This window comes from Pavona decussata, unplaced genomic scaffold, assembly GCF_977016875.1.
Source record: "Pavona decussata unplaced genomic scaffold, jaPavDecu1.1 SCAFFOLD_79, whole genome shotgun sequence".
NCBI classification, from domain to species: Eukaryota; Metazoa; Cnidaria; class Anthozoa; order Scleractinia; family Agariciidae; genus Pavona; species Pavona decussata.
The window spans coordinates 90,701-114,575 of record NW_028145497.1 but is presented as its reverse complement, the minus strand read 5'-3'; the positions used below and the strand labels follow the sequence as shown (position 1 = coordinate 114,575).

The window sequence follows — 23,875 nt, the reverse complement described above, 5'->3', positions numbered from 1 at the left end:
AAAAAATACCGTTTTGTGATATGTTTTTAACCTTTCATGCTAAACACGAAAGATTCACTTCATTTAATAGAGTGTGTGCACGACGGCCATGTTGGAGGACCGAAACAATACACTGATTTTCCTTGGGGAAATAGATTCTATTTCTATGCAAACATCTTCTATTGTTTTAGTCCTCCAACATGGCCGCCGTGCATACACTCTATAGAGACATCGGCCTCGGATAATTATGCTCGGCGCGCCCAATATTCTCGATTAAAAAGCCCATTTCATGTTTTTTCTTCTAAATTTCTTCGTAAAGCAATTTAATTTTCTCAAGGGTATGGTCAGATTTCGATTTCTTTTACGTTTGCGTTTATTTTGAGGGATGGCATACGTACAGGCTTATATTGACTCACCAACACAAATGGGGGCGCTGATTCAATGGAAGTCATCCGCCATACGTCGTCGGTACTTTCAGGTCAATTATTTTAGACATCAATCTTAAATTAGTGTTTGTCTCTAATTTCTTTATGGAAAATAAGCCAAGCCCTTAATTTCCAACCATATGTTTACACTTCATTTTGTTGTTTATTTTGTTTGTTCTTTTCAAATTTTCCTTGCCAATTTACAGGACCTTAAACCACGACAATGTAGCGCGTCTACACGGGATTGGATTAAAAGGACCTCGAAACTTTATGGTTCAAGAAAATCTGCCTAATGGTAATATATAGTTGTTGTTGTTGTTGTTGCTGTTGTTTTAATTTGTGTCGTCAAAAGAAAAGAGGGCACCATGTCGAGAAGAATTTGCTGTTTTTTTTTGTCAGAACTGTGCTAAAAACATTATATGCAACCCTACCTGACTAATGCAAGCAAATCATACTTCACCACATAAGACGATTTACTGAAATACGTAACAAAATTAGCCTAACCTCTGTGAGGAAACATTCTAGAAATACAAAAAAGGCATTTCCCAGACCTTCCAATGTGGCAAACGTTTCCTCATTAGTCAAGGATCTCTCTTCTTCCCCAGAACCAAGGGAAGCGAAGAAGAGTGAGCTCTTCGAAAGAAGCTGACGAGATTTTGAAACCATTTTGAGGATTCTACATTTGTCAATACATGTACTTTGTGTTCTTACGATAAGATGGCGCCAGACTACTGCACCGCAACCCGTGCATTAAAATGTTCTAAATGTCAACTGTGAAGTCTTCAAGGACGGTGCCTCCTTGAGCTTCAACTTGGACAGAAAGTCTCACACATTGCTTTATATTTTAAAGCTTTTTAGAATAATTGTTGCTTCATTATCTCTGAAAAATGTGTGGTTACCTCCAATTTTCTTTTTGAATATTCACAGCTTTTGCAAAGATTTGCTTCTCCCACAAGGTCAAAAGCTTTGCAAAATAACTCCGTATTAGGAGGCACCGTACTAAGAATTCCTATATTTTAGCTGCTTGTAGGTTAACGACTGGATAGCAAACATGGCCATCTAGTCCGACCCGCTGTACTTTAAAAAGAAAATAAATGTAACTGAATGACCGCCACGGCAAAACGTTCACTTGACTTAACCTTCTTTACACTAACAGGGGACCTTTCAGAATACCTCAAGAGAAACTGTTCTCTCCTTTTGTCCCATCCTACTGAGGTAGGAAATATCCTGAATCCGCGCGTTCTCAATGGAATGGTCTACCTCCATGAGTGTTATGTAGAGCATAGAGAATTGGTAAGTCAAATGTATTTGTCAAATGTTAAAAGAAACGCGAGACTAGTTAATTGATAAGCTGTTAACAGGCTCCGTTGTGGTGCAAAGGCTCAAGAATTCCGTCACAACAGGGAGAGCTATGCGAACCTTGCTCGGTTTGCTCCCATCACCGACTCTTCTTGTACCTTTTTTCAAGAATTACACGGTAAGTTGGAGCCTTTCAATTGTTTCACCCTAGCCCAGTGAACGATCCATTCAACGAAGAAATTCAGTAAAAGTACGTATTTCTTGACAGTTAGTTCTGAAGCTAAAAATGGTTTGAACCCCAGGGGTCATGCAATACGTACGTTAATTATGAGTGAGTGAATGTAGTGTAGTCCTGAGAAGGACTGTGTGAAGTGACATTAACTGATGTTTCGACACCCTGAGCCGGAGTCTTCAGAGTCGACTTCGTTGACCAATCAGGTCAACTACCAGAGACATTAATACCATTTACACGTTCCACAATTTACTTGACTCTAAAGATGACTGTACTTCCGCTCAGATCGTCGAAACCTCAGTCAATCTCACTTGGGTGACCATTTTTTACGTAGATACTTTAAGGTTTGAAAGTTCGTCCGATTTCTCGTTGTCTCTCCCAAGGCAATCTATCAAATTAGACCGCCACTGCGCAGCCAATCGGTTTTCGTGTTTGCCTAATAGTCGGCCACTGGATCATTCTAATTCCTATTATTATCCTTATTAGAATCCCTGTTAACTGGTTGCCATTCATGCAGTTTTTGACGGCTCGCGCCGCATTTCCTTCTCTTACGCCTACCTACAATCTCAATTACCAGTAGAGCTAGGCCAGGGTGCTATCAAGTTCTTTGGAGAACAATTACACTTAAACTACGGTAACGGAACTACGGCAGTTTTTGACGGCTCGCGCCGCATTTCCTTCTCTTACGCCTACCTACAATCTCAATTACCAGTAGAGCTAGGCCAGGGTGCTATCAAGTTCTTTGGAGAACAATTACACTTAAACTACGGTAACGGAACTACGGTAATTCCAACTGGCAGCGAAACGTTTCCAAAAGAAAATGCAGAAATTCTTCATCACCACATAAGCACATTTTCATGAACCACGCTCGATCTGAAGACGACGAAGAAGAGGAACGGGGACACAACCAAATGAACGCGATCACGAAGAGATCTGAAACTAGCCATCGTCACCGAGTGAACGAAAACGGTACCCCAGCTAATTCTGGGGTTCACTCCACAAAAGGCTCACAACAGTTCACAATTCCAACGTTGCACATCGAAGAAGCAGATACCGATACAGAAATGGCAAACCTAAGGAAATTCCCGAAATTGAAATATCAGATGTCGATGAAAATGAACTTCGGGGTCAACAGAAAGAGGAAAACGCGGAGGACCAAAACAACCCGGAGACACCACTGTTCATTGTGCAAGGCGAAGACGGCCATCCAAGGATTGTATACAGTTTCGAGGAGATTCCAGAACTGTTGGAAGATATTCCTCAAACTAGCATCTAACTTGCCGAACCCTAAGGTCTCGAACAGTTGCAGTTGGGTTACTGTGATCAACTAGATTTTGGTGACTTACATATACAGCAAACTCCCCTAAGTTGATTTTATTTACCGGTATTATCACAGAAAACTAGGTTTTATACTTCTAGAGAGTAAAACAAAGAAATTAAAGGCAGGGCAGGCTCTTTTGGCGATGGCCTATTTTCAGCAGCCATCTAACATTCGGATACATCGATTAATGCACAGAAAACGAGAAACCTAAGTAATGATACAACGCCAGGAGAACTGAACATGCAAACAACAAAAATAACAGTTAAACCGTCATTTGATTTTTATTATAAAAATTTATTTTTACAGGACTTTATATTTCGTAAAATTTTCTTATTTCTTCTACTTTGCGGAGTTGAGAAAGTAGCAGCAGTTTATTTCAGTATTTTTATGCACGGAATAAACTGTGATAACCACATTACGAGAGGCAATAAATAAATTTCATACCTTAGAAAGTAATAAATTTAGTGAAAACCACTCATTGGTCCCTAAACAATTCATATACGCTAGTTACAAATGAAAGCGAAAGAACAGATAAAAACGTTTTAAAAACTTTCACGACAGTGAAAAGGACCAGTTTTAGCTTACATAGCGTTATTCAAACACTCACGGAACCCTGGGAGAATTCATAGGTACTTACAATAAGTTATGTAAAACCTCGCTTGTTAGTCGGGCTAACAACAAATATTTCCCAACTGCATCGCGTGCATGCGTTTGGCTGTGTGATCACGAGCGCCATTTTTATATATATTTCCGTATGTTATCTTTAAAGTACAGGTTGCCACACAAATACAGAACAGCAAACATGCAAGAACGTTCACCAAATGTTAACGGAGTAAAGTTCCATTGACGGAAATCTACATTTTGTAAGAGCAATAGGTGCAACAGATAGATTATCCCTTTAACATTTTTTATTCGATTTATCGTTCGCCGGCGAAAGATAATTTTACTCGCTCGGTACAAGAGGAGAATAGCCTATGTTGGAAAACAAACAACGCCAGATACAACGTTTGATTAAAGAGGTTTCTGGCATTGGCAGGTCTAAAGGAGTATCATTAACGTTCTCTGGCAATTTCTAGTAAACTTTGTACTCTCAAGGTACTTAAATGCAAGAAAAAATAGGTTAAAAATGCGACTTGTTCATATCTGCCTGTAAAACAAATCATTCATTGCATGCAACCCACATTCTGCCAATTGTAGTGAAATATCGTGCCATAGATGTGGAGGGCAATAGAAGGTTACCAGCTTAAATTCTCAAGCAACAGCCTGGCAACATAATGCATTTTTCCTAGTTTAAGGACCAAAAAATGTGGAATATTTGACCTTGTAACCCCACGGGGGCGCCAACTATCAATGCAAACACATAAAGGAATTCAAAGGTCTCTCGCTGTTCTTAAAAACGATGTGTTGTTGTTGACAGTTTCTGTCGCTATAATGTTACAAAATCAACCCAGAACAAGGCGAACTCAAAAACATGAAAATAAAAAGAAAGTTTAAAGAGTTAAAAGTTAAGTTCAATCAAGGATTACCCAACTCATTTCGACATCAAGGCATTCAAACCGACATAGACTTGCAATATATTTGTGTTGATGGGAATATCATTGTGAAGCAATACTTTGATGTGTAAATTATAGTATTTCACAAAATGCTTGCAACTGAAAGCATTTTAAAAACAAAAATTTTATATTGCCCGCTAAAAAAATAAAGGAATTGTTGCTGCCTTTGTGCAACGTAACCATTAAATAGATAGGGAGCTTAAGCACAGACGTTCGTGAGCCACGGACGGTAACCGGAAGTTCTTATGTTTCCTCATTTGGCGTGGTTTTGCTCCTTACAAAGGACAGGAAAAGCTCTTGTTGATGACTGTGGCTTGACTTTTCAAACGCGATGGCGTGAAAACGCTTCAAAAAGGGAAAAATTCAATTTCCGGTTGCCGACCGTGGCTCAAAAATGTCAACTATAATAAATCATTACAAAGATAATAACAATTCTCTAAACCATGCAAGTGTTACCCGGCTCACTGCCCCGCAAGTAGAAGAAAGTAGTCCGATCAAACTGTCGTATTCAGATTCAGTTACATTATTTAACATTATGATTTTGTACAATTAAAATGGCTAAATATCTGTCGCTTGCTCGACTCTTTCCTTGGCATTCCAATGAAGAGCTGTAAGATATATTTTTTTTTACCTCAGCCTTATTCGAAAGTGCCTTTCAATTCCAAAGCGAATGCAGTCGAACCTGTATTAACCCTTGAAGCCCCAACAGTGATCAGCATCAAATTTCTCCTTGTAATATCAATGCTTATTCAACCCATGAGGTCATGAGATTGAAGCATATGATCACCCAAGGTAAATTTTCTTGATATTTTAGTAACTTTTCCCAAGCACTTTAATACGAAGAGTATAAGGAAAAGACAGGAAACGAGAAACGGCTCGTTGGAACTTAGTAAAGGGTGACGGCTTAATAGAGGTGACTGCTTGATAGAGGTCTAAATTACATTAATTATGGGAAGCAATTTTCGGGACTTAATAGAGGGTGACCGCTGGATACGGTGCCGCTTAAAACAGGTTCACCGCATTTAAGTAAAATCTTCGCATTATTCCAAAAAAGAAGTAACTGTATGCTCAAAAGTGACTACCTATTTTCTATAAAAGACACTACATATGTACATGTAACACTTCAGTGCTACTTCATCTAGATGGACACATAGCCCACCTGTCACTACCCTTTCAAGCTCGAAGATGTGGCACAACCCAATCTGAAGTGAAAGTTTCATTCAACCAGTCCCTGCACGTCAGAGTATTTCTTGGTGCATTAACAGACCCTCTAGCCTTCCTCACAAGTAAAAACCACCAAAGAATTACGAAAAGGAAATTTCAGGCATCAATTGCCTGGATGCAAAAACTTTCCTTTTTTGTTTAGGATGCTTAAAGGTCTTGGAAAACGTTTGACGTCTACATGTGTGATATTGAGCTTCCTGAGTCTAACAAGACAGATTCAAACGGGCGAATACGTTTATCCTTGTTAGTTGAAGGTGCTCCAAAGGTCAATTTCGATCTGTTGACGTCAATTTTCAGAGTTTTGCACAAACTGTCGCACCTTCTGTATGAGCTGGTCGTACTCTGAAGCATGAATCGTACCACCTTTGTCATTGATCCTAATGTAAAGAAGCCTTGCAAAGATCAAAGAGAGTTGTCCCTTTGGAGGCCAAGGGATGTCTTCAAACAACAGAGGGATAATCGGCTTCTTGAGGCGGTCGGCTAATGTGGCCTCGCGCTGACACATGTCTGATTGAATATACTTCTCTGTTACGCAGCACACAAATACCTATACAAGATAAATGGTTATACATTAGAGAAAATATTCTAATTCGATGGTCAGGATGCGAAAAAGGTAAAGTCGCACTACGAACCTAAGTGGTCCACAAGGCTGGAGCTTAACGCAGTTTCCGTAGCATGAAGTAACTAGGACTATCGCTACTCACCCTGGATGGTGTGGTTGTCCATCGCAGGGTTTCCCCCCAGCAATACTCAGGAGAAACGACGTACAGTAAAGTTTCTTTCGACGAAAGTAACATGACAATCTAGAGAACAACTTAACCGTCAAACCACGCGACCCTCCGATCCTGCGACCTAACTCCCAAAAAAAGTCTTACACGCTAACCACTACACCGCTATGCCCCTACGATGGTCACGACAAGTGACTGTAAAAATCAGCTGTCAATAAATATAAGAACAATTAACGGTAACCCCTTAATCGCTTGTTTATTGTGAGACAGAAAGTTAAGGAAAAGTGAACGCCTGAGGTCTAGATCTATGTTGAATGTTCCAGTAAGTAAGTCTTGTCCGTTACACTTTTCCCGATATTTGTCAGATGTCAACTCTGATGAAGCGAATTTCAGTACGAAATTTGGAGTTGGTGGGCAAACGATTTCTTCGTGTAAAAATCCTTCATAGGTGAATCCGCCATCCGTTCTCTCGCCCACGGTTGTACCTTGGCTGTCACCAGGATCTCTTGGAAAAGATTCCCCCAAAAGAAACAAAATAGTCTTATAAAATTCCAAAGGGTATTATCTTTGATTGAGTAATGGAAGCAATTAGAAAACCTGGAGGAACAAGGAACTGAGAAGGAGATCTGACTGCATCAAAAAGAGTCCACAACTTAATTGAGAGTGTACTACAGTATTTTATTACCACACACATATATAGCAGGTTTCTTGAGTCTTCCTCGCTGACTGTGCGAATAGCTGGAATTTTAAGAAGTTCAAAAGCATTTTCCTCACCTTGGACTCTCGAATCCCTGCATCTATCTCAGCAAGCAGTGCGTCGCCACCCCCCATCTGTCCAATGTCCATCCAACACTGAAACCCGCCCTCCTCAATCTTGCTTTTCAGTATCTTGACTGTGTCTTGCAGATCCCATTGGTACGAAAGAAAGACGGGGTAACTCGAAGGTGATGCATCAGATGACTTGCACATGAGAGCACGGGAATCTGCGGCGGCTAAAAGTGTATTGAAAACTAGTTAAGAGATGGTATTGACTAATAGCGTGGATTGTCAAAGCGAAGCGAAGCCTTCTTGTAAATACAACCCGACCCAGAGCCTGAGACTGATAAGACAACTGAAAAATCGATAGCCTGCGTCGCAGTCATTTCCTTTCCAAGCCAGCACGAGAAGCGAACAAAAGCTTCCAGAGAGAAAGAACAAAAAAAGGCCCAATTTGCTCTTGCTGCCTTTCCAGCTCCATACACTCACGAGCTTCCTTTGCTCTCGGAAAGAACAACCGCTATACAGACTAAAAAAGTAATCGTTCAAATCTTTCACCACCAAGAACAAAATATCTTAGTTGTCCACAGAACGTGTTACTCTAATTTATAATCAGCCAAGATAGAAATTCTTATCTGAACGAATTTACCCGTTTAACACTTAAAAAGAGCCAATTTCTTGAGAAATGTGTGGTTGAAAACAGAAAGCTCCTAAGAAATCCGGTTTATCGAGTTTGCTACGTTGTCACTGTACCGAATCCTATTACAAGAAAACATCCTCACCTTCACTTGTGTCCCTGCAAACGTGTACGTCACAGTACTTAACAGCCAGCCGTGGTAGTCCCACAATGGGATGCTGCAATGCTCGTGCTAGGCATTGATATGTAGCGGCAGATCCAAAAGCCTCTGTCCAGTTTCTCAGAACACCTGGGGTATAGACATTTTGGTACAAAACTACATCTATTATCTCTATTGATAGTGCGTGCATATGAGTAACATCGCACTCTGACTGGTTCTCTGCTAGCAGAATACCAGCTCTTATAATCCATCAAATATTTTTCTCGTAAACGATTGGTCAAAATGCGTCACATGATGCGATAATAAAAGTGGCACACATCAATTTAATTCTATACGACCAATTGGTTGCACGTCTCCAAGTGCCAATTCTTTGAGACGACCTTGAGACGTAAACTCAATTACGCATTTGATGAGTTAACAATAACTAGGGTGATGCTTATACTTACTGTAGCACTTTTCAAAGAGTTTAGGCTTGTCTTCTTCAATCTGTTCCAGCACTGCTTCAGGAAGTCCCAGAGCTCTACCAAGCATCTTCCACGAGGTACCAAGCTCATGGGCAACGAGGAGAAGATCGTCGGATGAGGGTGTACCGGTCTTCACTAACAGGGGTTGATCCAAACCTGCAGAGCATGTAAAAGAAGCCGCTGCCGTTATTTGTATTACACATATCCAACAAAAGAAACCTGCTCAAATCCTTCTTATTCCAAGATTTTGGTGCCTTTAGGTCTTCATCGCGTTTGAACGAGTACTACAGTATTACGATTTCTCGTTTCCCGATTACAAATGTTAAAGGCCCATTATTGATGCGAAAAGATAAGTTTCTCAGCTAAATGAAAAGGAGCTTCCAAATCTCCGTCCTTTTAAAAGAGGAGCAGAAATGGCTCAGTGGTGAGTGCACTCGTCTCCCACATCTCGCTTTATACTGCATATGGGTTGAGTTTGCTGTCGTCCTTGCTTGGAGATGTTTTTCTACGGGTATTCCGGCTTTCTCCTCTCTTCGAAAAGTAACACTTCCAAATTCCAATTCAAAGGAGATTTTTCATAAATGGGCAAAGTAGGGCGGTACGACTTTCATTCCGAGATAAGATGAAAAAATTATAACGCGTTAAAACACTCCATTCTTATGGTGAGAGTATTCCTCTGCAATTAAATTGTTGAAACTAAAATGAATATCAAGCGAAGAGTGACACTGCATTTACATGAAACCAGTATCAGTTTTCGTACAGGTTCGAGCATGTTAGCGAGAAGAACGCATCATACCGACATGAGCTTTTGGACCAGCGCCATGAAACGAATACAGAGCTACAAAAGAGATACAGAGCACTTGCACCAGCCTGAAAGACGTGCTGGTATCACCACCGATCAAGGCTTACCTTCTGGCGCTAAGGATTCCATTTTCTGCTCTACAGTCTACGAAAAGAAGGGAAGTTGTATATTTCAGAATTATTTTTCAAATAAATACCCTTTAGGTCGAGGGAACCTATATTCTGAATGTTTGTACAACTCTAGCTAAAGGTTGCTGCACTTTCATTCGCTGAGGTGCCCAAGTTACAAAAATGTTAAAAATGGTTCAAATTCAATTATGCAGAAAACTGAAAACAAAAAAAAAAACAAAAAAAATCACAAGAGTGCACAGCCTGTGTACCGCTGCATGTTTTCGGCGCACACTGTACACAAGGTGAGCTTTAGTCCAAAGTAACTTTCATTTGCATGGTCACACTAAGTTTCAACCCTCTATTGGCTCTAAATAAAATTGTATAAATCTATGATTGAACGTTTGACTTCATAAGTCTGGAAGGGTACCTGTGAATTTTCCACTTGAAACCACTTTTCCAATCCATGAACTTTGATTGCTTCATCGGAAAAGCTCTTCTCGCAAATCAGCTCTTCTCCAGGACACACTTGGAGAAGATGTGGGCAATCATCTTCGGAACATTTCTCACTACTTTCCACACAATGTGGGCATGCAACACTCAGCTCATACCGGAGATTACGTAACCAGGATAGGTCACGTGACAAGCTTTCTAAGGTTTTCTCGATAAAGGTGCGAACTTCAACAGCCATTTTTGATGAAGCAGTGGTTGATGATGGCTCAGGTGAAGCAGGCTTTCTTCTCTTCAAAATGACCTTGATGAATCTCTTTCTGCAAATAAGGACGAGGTCAAAAATGGCCTGCACTCCAATGAAAAGCCTGGCGCCGTTGTTGTACAGCTGAGGAGCTTGTTTGATGCCATGTTTGGAGCACCAACTGATGCATCTTGACAGAAACTGAGAAAACAGCCCATGTGGAACAAAGCCATTGAGAAAGTGGAGATACAGTGAACAAGGATCACTTTTCGAGGGCTTTATCTCGCACAAGCCAGCCGGGGATGATCTAAGTTGTGCAGGTACAAAGTATCTTTGCTCATGCTCACTTTCAGAAGACAAGCAAGAAAATTTGGCGATTAATCCATAGAGCTCCATCATGTCCAGAATGTCCTCTTTGAAAAGTCCTTTCCTGTTATCAATGATATCTTCAAAAACGTGATCGACAAGAACCATTCTGAGAATGCCGCTTTCTTCGAGGTCTTTCCAGCACTCCGAGTACAAAGGTACCTACATTGAGTGAGAATAAAAAAGTCTTAATAAGCCGCTGAAACTTAAAGCTTGTAAGTATAACAAGCAACGGGACGATATAACAAATAATAAGATATTGCAACTTAGCAAACAACATCAGACGTCTGCACGGCTGTGAGTAATCAAACACATGAATCAGCTACATAACAATCCAACATGGCGGCCAGTTGATGGATAGTCATAGCGGAGCTCGCGCACGCGCCGTAGGCGCGCGCGGCGGAGCCCCATAGCTAAGAGATTTTGGTAAACCCATCAGTGCGAGAAATTTTGGTTTGGTTATGACGTCACCTCCGTCCGACCGACCTACCGCCCGTACGTACGCTACTACATGTAAGCCCACATGAAATGAGACACTCAAACCTTGTCCTGCAAATCAGGTTTTTTTCGGCGGGAAAATGCATGGCACTCTGCGCTGTCGGTTGCGTTTGTTTGGCAGGAAATTGCATCGCCAACTGCGTTTGAGAAAAAAAAAAATTTTTGAAGACAACCTGTACGACAAAACACAAACTCATATTATGAATAAGTCTACAAACATGTAAAGCAAAGAAAGGGAGATAGAAAGAGATCGAGGAAATAGGCGACGAAGAAGCGAAGTTCGACGTCAGAGAGCGATTGAGAGCGGTAGCAAACAGGCGAAACATGAGTGACGAACAAAGAGAGAAAGAACAGGAAAGGGTGCCGAAAAAAACCCGTGTTGTGGCACAGGGTTTGAGTGTCTCATTTCACATTGGCTTACATAAATGAGCGTATGTGCTGTGACCCGGGTTGTTTTACGGCGGGAAAATGCATGGCCAACTGTGCTGCCGGCCGCTTTTGTTTGGCGGGAAGTTGCATCGCCAACTGCGTTTGAGAAAAAAACAAAACAAAAAATAATAATTTTGAAGACGACAAGATACATAGTCAATTTTTATATGTGACCAAAAGCAGGAGAAAGAGCAAAGCAACAAGAGGCGGGAGAAACAAATCGACTGGCACATCATCAGAATCTGGAAGTGAAATAATTTTACTCCGATCCAGCGCCAAGAAACGTTGGATTTTTCCTTTTGAAGTGAAACGTTTCGCTCGCTTAACGCTGTAAAACGAACGGAAAAATCAGCAATGGAACAAAGGGACTGGTTATTCTCAGAAGAGGCGAGTACATTCATGCAATTTTGTTGACAAAACTTTGCTAGTTTGCTGGTTTGCAAGATATTGTTTTCTTGCAGTTTTGACACGCCATTTAACTTAAGCTTTAGCTTAAGCTAATACTGCTAACTTCAGAACAGTATTTTGAGCTCATTTTTTCGGTCCATGTTGACTATTTCCCTTGGAGTTTTATTTTCTGATCTCGTCCAATTTTGCCGTCAAACAGCGGGAGAAAGAGCAAGGCGGATTGCGGCGGGAGAAACAAATCGATTCTTTTAGCAGTTTTTGGAGGCGGCACTTCATAAACAGCGGCCGAATCTTGAAGAGAGAAATTATTTTACTCTAATCCGGCACGATGAAATGAAATTAAGATGCGATGGATTTTTCTTCTTGAAGTGAAACTTAACGTTGTAAACGAACGAAAAAATCAGCAATCGAATAAAAGGACTGGTTATTCTCCAAAGAGGCGAGTATATTCGTGTGCTTTTGTTGACAACACTTTGCTGTTTTTGCAAGATATTTTTTTCTTGAAGTGTTGACACTGCAACTTTTTTAACCTCAGAGCAGCCTTTTGAGATCATTTTTCGGTCCATGTTCGTTATTTCCCTTGGAGTTTTATTTTCTAATCTCATCCCATTTTGCTTCATTTAAAAAAATTTGATTCTGAGCTAAAATAGTCAGTCAAACAAACGTCTCCCAACATTGTATCGCTGGCATAAACTACTGACAAGTTTTTCTCGCATAAGTCTTATATTTCTAATTTTAGCATTTATTTCTGACAATCTTGACAGAGAACAAACAAAAATACTTAAAACAGTAGAATATAACCGCAAAGATTAAGATGTGTGAGTAATTTTCACTGAAAGTCTTTTCAAAGAACGTTAAAAGCGAATGTAAAATTAATAAAAAGTGTGATTTCATTTTCATCAAAACAAAGTTTACGCAAAACATTAATTCGCTTGTTTTTTGTGAATTCTTCAAAAATCGTTGTTTAGTTTATTTCTGTACTTATTGCTATGAATTATCACAGTGCTTTTTTCATTTATTACTCAAAGATATGTTTGAAATGTGTTTTTTGGTTAGTGTATTCATTTTCTATGAGGTTTATAGCGTACGGCCTTCTTGATAAGCAAAATTTACTAGACAGTGACAGTGCCGGTAGCGCGCGTTGGCTGTTCACAAACTGTTTTGCCTCGATCATCTTAAAAACTAAAAACAATAACAAAAGGAGAAAATATCATTTTGAGCCATTTAAATTCCGCTTTTATAACACAGAGGGCAAAATCTTCCCAAAACTATCAAGGAACTTCGTTAAACAGTTAGTAAAACACTCATCGAAGGCGCAAGTAAACTAACAAATTATTTAATTTTTTCGTAGCGTACATAACAAACAAAACCGACGAGAACAGTTCCCAAAGAGAGAATACAAGTTTAATTCAGGAGCAAACTAACAACGATAAATCAAATGTTAGGCATTAATTAATTGTTCACCTGAGCTGTGAAGCGTCCTACCGCTTGGAAATCACACGAACATAGATCGATAAAAATAGAAAACGATGGATCCAAAGAAGGAACTTGCGGAGTAATTCTTCCTGCTCCTTCCTCCCATCAAAAAGACACTTTCATGCTCGGTTATCGTTCGTTGAAAGCACTTGGACGCCATGACTGATTTCAGTTTCTCAACCAAGCAAAATAAAATCAATCCGATCCAAGTCTTTAGCTTTTGGCACAAATAAACTTTTGCTGTTTCTTGTGAGAGACACCAAAATTAACCTTTAGGAATTTCCTTCCTAGCTGCAGCTCTTGATTTCCATGTATTTTTGGTACAAAGAACCCGGCTTAAAGAGTTTAACTTCGAAAGAACCTCAAAGGACTTTTTTTTTGGACACAAAATGCAGAAACCAACAAAATGTAAAACTGTCGTGCTCAGCCAATCAGGAGCGAGTATTTTCGCCGCTTGACCAATCAGGAGTAAGTAATTTTGCCCTCGGTGAAAGGAAAATTACGAAAAACTGAGCTCTGTTACAACAAATCAGCATTCAGTAATTTTGCCCTCTGTTGTACATTGTTATTGTTGATGAGCAGTTAGCTGCATATGCATTAAAAATGTACTATATAACTGCAGAATTGATGACTGAGGAACTTATAAGGTTATTACGTTCATACAATAAGCAGACTTCTATTGTGGAGCTCCGCTTTTAGGCTTGGCTAAATATATATATTATTAAGTGGTGTTGAAATCAAAGAGAAAAGGCTTGTTCTTCCTTGATGAATTCACTATTAATGTTCCTCCTAGTGCAATACGGGCATTTCGCACACGAGGAAGCTGACATTAAAAATGCTAGAATACTGGTTCTGACAAACATCATCACAATCCTCTCAACTTAGTCCCTTTACTGAAGCAGTTGCAAAGAAAACTGTTTTCTTTTCAGTTTTTTCTAGGCTGGTTGGCCAGCCGCTAAATTTGCTGCAATTCGTAAGGGACAACTCTCTATAACTGTCATCCAGAACACACTGTGCAAGTTTGAAAAACAGGACAAAAAATTCCAATGACATGAACAACTTACCGCCTCATGAAAAGGCCGCACGGTTATCAGCTGCTTGAAAAGGTCAATTAGCCACTGGGCTTGTAACACCACAGTGCGACCATGCTTAACAATCACACCGAGATCATGATAGAAATTCAACATGGCTGTCATTTCGTCCTGGTCATAGATTTGGCAAACATCTGTGACGACAGCCAGGAGCTGATCAAGATCCATATGATAGGTCTTGTTGGTCACGAGAGCTTCCACAGCTCTCTCAAATTTGAACCACCTAAGAGATTCATAAAACGGCATTTAGCCATGTGAGACGTTTACTTCTGCTTAAAGTAATACAAGAAAAATCAAGAAAAAAGCACCACCAACATTGTTGCATGTACGAGAGTTTAGTAACGTCTTGAATGACTATACCATAGTATGCAAGCACTAATACATACTGGATGTATGATGCTATGTGGTTCGCTATAGATTCCTTTATAACCAACTTAACAACTTATGTCACTCCAGATTCTGTTACCCGAATCTTTTGTTCAAAGTTTCAAGGTCTTTTAAGCCCTGACGGTGATCAGCACACTATTTCTCGTTACCGAATATCACGGGTTGACTAAATGTTCAGGAGAATAAAGGTGCATGATTACTAAAGATAAAATTATGTCTTGATATTAAAATGAATTAATCCGAATGGTACCATTCGAAATGGAGAACAATAAGGGGAACATATATGAAGGGGTGCGCGAAATAAGGCCCTAAGCGACTTTTGATGTAAGGTCAAATTCTCCTTTTGTTTCACAAGCGAATACAAGGAAATTTGGAAGGAAGATCTAGCAATCTATTAGAAGTCACTGAGGGTTTTATCCAGGCACCCTTTCAAATGTTGATATTGAGGCATACGGGTTACACTATTCTCTTCGTTGAACGCCTGTATTGTACCGCTGTTGTCTGGAATAAGCCAAAATCAAGGGATGAAAAAGCTCTATATTTTACACCACCATACCTCAGTGGTACTTCTTCGCCCATGTACGGCTCCTGTTTTAAGACTTCCATGATTCTCTTCTGCAGTTTATTAATGCCCTCATCACTCTGTGACTTGGTGTTGTCAACAACAAAGAATGGCCTGATGACATGTTTTTCGTACGCCTTGCCTGAAATACTCATCTGGATGCACTTCTCGCTCTCTTCGGTTGATCCAAATGGTTGATCAGCATTGGTACCCACAATAAATACTGGGGGACGGAGATAGGGTAACCTTGTTCCTTGATTTTCAAAGTTTCCGCTAGCTTCACCAACTGTGGTTCGAATACTGTGTATGGAAACCAACCAAGACAACAAATTCTCCAAATTGGTTTCATTGTTCAGATTCTTCCGGACAATGTCATGAATCCCCTGCCTGACACAGGGCTCTGCCTCGGCGATTAAGTTCTTGCTGAGATTGTACACTAAGAGGTAAACTGCTCGTTCAGATAGAAACACAGAGTGCGATGCATAATAAAGATGCTGCCCTGCAAAGTCCCACAGGGTCAAAATGACTTCTTTTGCTTTAATCTCGTCTTCCAATTTGAGATTCTGCAAGTAACGCACAACCAGTTCGGTGACATCATCTGGCAAAGCCACACTGGTGTCGATATTCAACTGCATTTGCTGCTGCGTATGGTTACTGGCCTCAGAGACGTTATTACTGACTTCATCAATCTCAGCTGTCTTGCTTTTCTGGAGCGTATCAAGTGTTGACTCTGCTTGTGTTAGCGATGACTCAGAATGCTCTTGGCTTCCAGCGTCCACCTGGTCGCTGTTTACCTGGAAAGAAAAAGTTCAAAAGGGGAAAAGCTAGAAAGAGTTGAGATAAAAATAAGATACATAACAGAATAACGAATACTCCATCCCGCCTCTGCCATTAATTTAGAGACATACAAACGTTTTTTTACTTTTGCTTTCACTAACTCACAGTGTTGAATTCCCCCCCCCCCCCCCTCTCTATCTCCCTTTATATTTGCTTGGCACTGATCATAGACAAAACAACCAATAATTCTGCAGCCTTTCTTATAGTTTGTAGTGTAGTGTAATCAAGACCAAATTCAGCCCAATAAGGAGATTAGTGAAACACAGTAGGAGCGAGGCTTTGTGCAAGCAACGTACCTGCGCTTGCTCCGAGAGTGAGTCCGTAGCGGGAATGTCCTTCTCGTCTGCTTCTGTTTGGTTCAAGTCCTTGGCAATTAACCTTGCTATGTCTTCAACAAACTCGGACACTTCAAGCTTTTTCCCTGGTGTAGGCGCCCAGTTCTTAACTTGATCTACCTCAACTTCACATTTTGATGGACTAACTTCAACTCCCACAGTACTCTCTTCTTGGGGGTCAAAAGGCATGCCAAGCAGAGATTTCTTCAGGCTGGTTTTTCCGGCACGATCCTGTCCAAGAAGCATGATTCGCCCGCGAAAAACTTTCACTTTTCCATTCTGCATGGCCTTTTGAAAAGCACGCTCGGCTCTGGGGCCCCGGGCTTTGATCTCTAGTGGCACTGATGAATCTGAAAAACAAGAATTGTTGAAATGTCTCGAATGCATTTGTACTCCAAAAATCTTGAATTGGATGCAATCAAAGCTACCTCAGCTCAGTGTGACAGGCCTGTTTCAGAAAGACCCGATCATAGTGTCCTGCGTCGAGACCTTACTACGAAGATTGACAGTTGGCTCCGTTTGCGCATTATCGGATTCAGTTTGGAATCGAATAAAAACTCAAACAGTAGCGAATGGGTAAGCGGACAGTAACAAATTACTTGGCTACTGATTTCTTTTGTCTAGTTGTTTTATTTTCTATTATTGTTTATAAGTAGTAATTAGTACCGTTTTTGATATTTGATCTTTCATTTCTCTGACTTTTAATTTAACAAAAAGTGTTGCTCGCGGTTTACGGCATCGCACAGTAAAACTTACAATTTCACTTTTCAAAGTTTTAAACGAACCTTAAAATTTCAAATTATTACCGGCGCTTGTTTTACGTACCATCCATGATGTCATAGCCAGACAGTTCTTCCACGTACTCGCTTTTGAAAAATCCAATTTTCTTGTCTTGAATTTCACCCAGCCAGGCCGTCTTGTCCTTCCTGCAAGGACATTTGAGTTAGCACTGTGATGACCAGTAACTATTGACTATTGTTAACACACAAAAGAAATAAGGGGCAGGGTTAAAATAAACACCCGGCAAGGTGATGCATCGATTTATCGGCGCAGTAAACTACCTGAAATCGCAATAGAATTCCAAAGCACCTCATGAACCCCATCTTGACCGGATTTTGCTTCGTATTCTGTGGCCTGGGGGAAATTCCATAACTATGAGAACATTAAAGCTATGCCAGTGACGCTCGGAGGATAAATAGCACGTCCAATGAGCGTTCTATCACGTGGGAATTATGTCATGATTTTGCCAAACGGCGGCCATCTGGGAACCGCCATCTTTCCTAAACTAGTAATTATCAAAGATTAGGGAGTGCGTTCGATGATCTCAATCCCAGGCCCTCTCTCCTTTGCCAAGTTGGTGATGATGTCATCCGCCCCTGCAAAATATGCGGGGGATGCCAGATACGCGTCCCAACACTGACCAAGAAGTAACCTAAACTAACAGGAGACCCGGCTCTAAAATAGGCTAAAAACATAAAAGTTACGGTACGGATGGTGAATTGCCTTTATTAAAAACAGGAATATTCCATTTTTGCCAAAAGCTGCCTGTCAAAAATTGGTTGCCATGGTAATATCAAATTCAATGAACACAAACCTATCACATCAAATAGTTCCCAGGTAAATATCTTGAGAAGTAACGAAGTTTGATGACGTATGCAGTTACAAATGTTGTTCAAATTCGGCGCGGGCGGAATCTATCCGTCCCGGGCTAGATAGGGGTAAAAATTAACCTAAACAGCTAAAAAGCGGATGTGAAACAACACATGTTCACCCTAGAAAGCGAATTTTTCCACAACAATTCTCTCTCAAACGAGAACGCAGCTTCCCGCCGGAAGTGGCCTAGCTTAAGACTGTGATGTACCTGTGCCGATCCTCAGCGATTAGTGTAATCAAGTCTCCAGTATTGCCGCTGATGAACTCCGCTGACTCAGCACTAAAACTGCTAATCACCCTCACTTTTGAAGGATACTTCTGCATAAACACAAAACAGAATGGAATACACAATTAAACTACACAAACGCTCACAACTGAAATATTTAAAGGGAGTTATGTTGAATCAAACACGTACAGGTGTATTTCGGGACTAAACGTTCCATTCGGTCGGGGTTTAACCCCTTATCTTTAGCCTACAGTGTAAGGATTAATTCTTTTTAGGTAATTCTGGTTATACTTAATTATGTTTACTTATGGCTACTGGAGACCATTTTTTTGTTTAGTTTTGTTTGTTTGTTGTTGTTTTTTATTTATTTACTTTATTTATTTATTTTATTATTTTTTTTTTAACTTTAAAAATATTACATAAAATTCAAAGAAAACAATGAATATAAAAGAATGACTTACCTCTGCGAGAAGAGATTTTCTTATCTCCGAAAAGGAAGGCCTAGCATCTGGGTTGACCAGCAAACAGCGATCAAATACATCGCAAAAATGAGAAGGACAAAGGGGACCATAACTACCTTGTGACTAAAACGGACAAAAATATCAAAGAAATATATCTAAATATTTAATAGGAATATCTTTAAGCGCATCGCATGGCATGCCAGAAAGAAAGGATAAAAAGGTTACTACCGTAAACCTCGAAGGAAACACCGGAGGATTAGCCCGTTGAAATCCGTCACCAAATAGTGACGACTGATGTTTGTTACATAATATATCAAACACCAGGTGCGTTTCATCAGATATCCAAACGATGAGAAGTAGGCTGAAAAAACGAGGCGCAAAAGACCTAAAACTGAAAGTATTTTATCTGTCAGATTTCTTTAACAAATCGGACGACTGCTATCGTCCGATAGTTGCCGTCCAGTTTCGTACCACGTGACGAATGTTGTCCAATAAGAACACGCGGAAATTAATCGATGGGTTATAAAGGGCGATACACCACATCCAATTTCGCTCAATTTTATCAACAACAACAACAACAACAACAACATTTTATTGAAAATTAGAAAATAATATAACTAATTATACTACTTTCCCCCCTGCAAATAGCGGCTGCACCTTCCAATCTCTACTTTTTTTTATGCTAACTTCAGTGTAATAAAATCAAGGAAAATTGTCTAATCAATGTAAAGTCAGTTTTGGCTGCAATCAGCCACTACTTTGAATCTTTTTTGCTTTCTTTCCTTCTTTTTACCACAACTGAATAAAATACAAGAACCTAAGAGAGCGCCTTCCTAGCTTGTTGCTGCATCGGATAACAATGCCCTTAGCTGAAAGATTGTTCACAAAATATTTTCACAATTACCTTCGAAGCTTTGCTTCTCAGCCAAATGCTCAATTTTCGGACAATCTTCCAGCTTTGGTATCATCCTCCCATATCACCAAATTTCTTCCGAATCAGTTTTATAAGAGATACTTCCAAAACATAAGTGTAATATGCCCCTTGGAACTATATTTATAATTAAAAATAAATGTTGTCCCGCTAGGGTAAAGGACACAAATGGCGGATCGGAGAATTAACTCTGCAGTGTATGTTCAAGTACTAAGTAGGTTCATTTTGACCTCCGCCGAGGACAAAGATTTCTTTCTTTGCCTTGCGCGCTCTCTCGTTTCCTTTCTAAGGCTAACGCTCAGTGGGAAATTCATGGGTTCACTTAGCATTTTAACCTACACTGCAGAGTTCATTCTCTGATCCATTATTTGCATTCATAACCAACTCACCTTGATATTTTTAGCAATTTCGATTTCTGGTGTCAATTCCTCGTATAGCACAAAGTATGCCGAGAAAAGCTTGGCAAATTGATAAACCACTTTTTTTTGCGTAAAACTCACAGGAAGCTTCCTGCAATGTTAGACCACAGTGCTAATTAAAATTAATCAAATCGTTTGTGGTAAATTTCGTTCAGTGCAAAAAAGATTAAAGATTTCAGATGTTAATAAATTTAAGACGATGATATATATGCATCTCTTGCAGCTATACTTGCCGAAAAAATTCGGGAGTAGGGATGGCGCAGTAGTGAGAGCATTCTGACCTGAGTTCGATTCCCGGACTCGGCGTTATATGTGGGTTGAGTTAGTTTGTTGGTTCTCGTCCTTGCTCCGAGGCGTTTTTCTCAGGGTATTCCGGTTTCCCCCTCTTCTACAAAACCAACGTCTGCAAACTCCCCAATTAGCAGTCTGTGTTTAATACCATTGACACGTACATAACAAAAGTGTTCTTTTTTTAACTGTTTACCCATGTAACGAAATATCCTTAACACAAATGGAGACTACAAAAAAACTCACTTTTTTATGTCGCTCTCAAACTGACATGCGCCAAGGCCAGAAAGCTTCATCTGGATATCAAAATAATAGACAGAAAAACAAGGAAACACATTTGAGCACTACAAAAGCAACGGAAGATGGGCTCATTTCACAAACTCGTATGAAAAAGCCCCAAGCCGAGATCCCTTGGCCAAAGCCTAGAATCGATTCTTGGCGCTGGGATGAGAAGAAGGTCTATTGCCCGTTCCGAGGTTCATAAAGGTACTGAGCCCTAGTTTTACACATTGTTCAAATGGTGTCATATGAAGAAATGAAACCCATCGCCAGAAAGATCACACAACAGTTAGTAAGTTTACCAAGTTTGGTTATGTTTCCTTGCGTAGTAACCTGTCAAAGGTTTCCCAAATTCCGTACAATTGTCTCTAATTCTGATGGCGTCCCCCAAATCCATACACAGTCTCATTTTTCCGATTTTTGAAAGCCTTCTAGACCCACAACTGCACATGGTTGCAATCTAACGACAGAACCTCAAACTTAGTAAACCTCCTAATACTAATGTGATCATTTTTGTGATTGACTCCAATTTCTGATTAAATGAAAATTTAAACACTCGTCTCCAGTCTCCAATTTTGAACTCCGGAACGGCCAATTTTAAATAAGTCAAGTCCAAGCAGCAACCGTGGACGATAATCCTGCTGGTATACGTTGGATCAACTGTTGATCTGATCGGCTTAACAAATACAAATGATAAAACAAGCAGAGACCGATACAACGTAGAATTACGGTTTAAAGGTTACTATATTTCGGCTGGCCAAACCAGCCTTCTTCAGGTACAATGAAAAGTTACATTGGAACATACTGTACGCTTATATAGCTGACAAATATTTGCGTAATAGCGGAACTACGTTAAACTAAATTGATTGACAGTATAAAATATGAAGCAAATGAAATAATATAACAAAAAATAAAAAATAATAAAAGGAAAAAGCTAGTAAATTTCTTCGCGAATATTGAGGCCATGTGGAAAAAGTGTTCTGCCTTTTGAGATTAAAAGATTAAAGATTTTGAGATTACTGGTTTCGGCTAAACTTTTTTCTAACTCGACTAATCCCCACCCACAGCTCCCTTCCGGCTCCTATCGTTGCGGTAAAAATTGTGCCACTTGCCCATACATTTCCGATGGTCTCACTAACTACACCTTCTTTTCCACTGGTGAAACATGCCCTATCAAATCTAACCTGACCTGTGAAACTAAAAATCTAATCTACATGATCCAATGTAACCGCTGTAATTTACACTACATAGGAGAGACTAAACGACGCTTAAAAGACCGCTTTAATGAACACCGCCGCACCATAGATAACCCTAACACTAAATCTAAACCCACCACAGCCGCAGAACACTTCCTCACCGCTCCTAACCACACCGCTAACGACATGCAATTAATCCCCACAGAAAAAGTCTACTCTAACCGAGACTCAATCCGTAAGGCCAGGGAAGCCTCTTTAATCTCAAAAGGCAGAACACTTTTTCCACATGGCCTCAATATTCGCGAAGAAATTTACTGGCTTTTTTCCTTTTATTATTTTTTTATTTTTTGTTATTATTATTTCATTTGCTTCATATTTTATACTTTCAATCAATTAGGTTTAACGTTGTTCCGCTATTGCGCAAATATTTGTCAGCTATATAAGCGTACAGTATGTCCCATTGTAACTTTTCATTGTACCTGAAGAAGGCTGGTTTGGCCAGCCGAAATATAGTAACCTTTAAACCGTAACTCTACGTTGTATTGGTCTCTGCTTGTTTTATTAATTTCAAATAGACTACAGCTGTGCCCTGGGCATGCGCTTTGAGATACAGCAGGACTAACCTGGTCTTTGGCAACAACCAGACAATTAAACGACTTCACAGACTTATGAATGACGTTCTTCGCCTCAAGATGTTCCAGAGCAGTTGCGGCCTGGATAGTAAATTTACACAGACGTCCTATCGAGCGCTGAGCCGAGGATTCATGGAGGTTACCGTATTCTGCAAATTCCACAACCTGGACACAAAAATAAAATGCAAAGTAACTTTACCCTTAGTTAATAACTCTGCTGATAAACCAAACAGTAGAATCTGAAAGTCTCTACTGGCGCTGGCTGTCCACGGGTTTGGTATCTGCTCCAAAAAAACTCATTCAATCCCTTCCTCCCTCCCTCCCTCCCTCGCTCATTTATTTATTGATTTATTTTGTTTCTCCTAGACGAATGTGAAACTATACAGATGTAACACTATTCCGGCTGTAAATCATTATTAAATACACTTCAGTGGATCATGGAACTTACCAAAGCTAGAGACGGTGAATACGAGCTTGCGATAATCACCCCATGAAGAGTAAGGACGTTCTTGTGTCGGAGTAAAGTAAGCATTTCTGCTTCGTGTAAAAACAATTGCTCGTCATTTACACCATAGCGAAGACACACCTTTTCCTAAAACAAACAGACAAGCCTTCGGTAGATATAAGTTTTATAAAGCAGTACACGTGTAGCCTGAGTATCAAACATTTCGGAGGAAGGGGGAAGAACAAGGCGCTCCCCCCTCGCCTTAGGAAGGCCTGATACTCAGATTAATACACGTGTTGCTCTAGGTCCATGGGCACCTACATGTATAGACCCAGAGCGGCACAGGTATTTCTTAACAGAAATTACCGGTGCCGTAACACTTTTTGAGTGGTCCATACCATTCAGTGTTTGGATGGAAATTTCCGCGACGACTGTTTTCTAAAACATATATTACATGTAAGCTCTGTAAAAAGTGAATGATTTTGACTTTGTGAATGAAGGGATACTGCAAATTGCACGGCAAACTTTGTCTTTTTTACATCCTTGAAGGGTAATTTTCTCGAATTTTCCAAAAC

At 40.1% G+C, this 23,875-nt stretch overlaps 1 protein-coding gene across 4 annotated transcripts in view; it reads right to left on the bottom strand.

The window, feature by feature from the left end:
- Positions 1–23,875, bottom strand: part of LOC146476115 (uncharacterized) — a 93,015-nt gene that overhangs the window by 61,253 nt on the left and 7,887 nt on the right. The window contains exons 5-20 of one of the 4 annotated variants that reach the window (XR_014865700.1): positions 23,304–23,447; positions 22,847–23,020; positions 20,995–21,044; positions 20,431–20,551; positions 19,111–19,233; positions 18,632–18,741; positions 17,596–17,696; positions 16,732–17,120; positions 15,593–16,392; positions 14,623–14,872; positions 10,118–10,909; positions 9,688–9,724; positions 8,761–8,934; positions 8,300–8,443; positions 7,536–7,753; positions 5,441–6,580 (exon numbers count right to left, since the gene is read on the bottom strand). Coding sequence is in view for 2 of the 4 variants with exons in the window: in XM_085114939.1 (XP_084971065.1) it covers positions 6,320–6,580; positions 7,536–7,753; positions 8,300–8,443; positions 8,761–8,934; positions 9,688–9,724; positions 10,118–10,909; positions 14,623–14,872; positions 15,593–16,392; positions 16,732–17,120; positions 17,596–17,696; positions 18,632–18,741; positions 19,111–19,233; positions 20,431–20,551; positions 20,995–21,044; positions 22,847–23,020; positions 23,304–23,447 (3,888 nt within the window). In the remaining 2 variants the exon portion in view is untranslated. The other 3 variants (XR_014865699.1, XM_085114939.1, XM_085114941.1) reach the window with 3 other exon arrangements.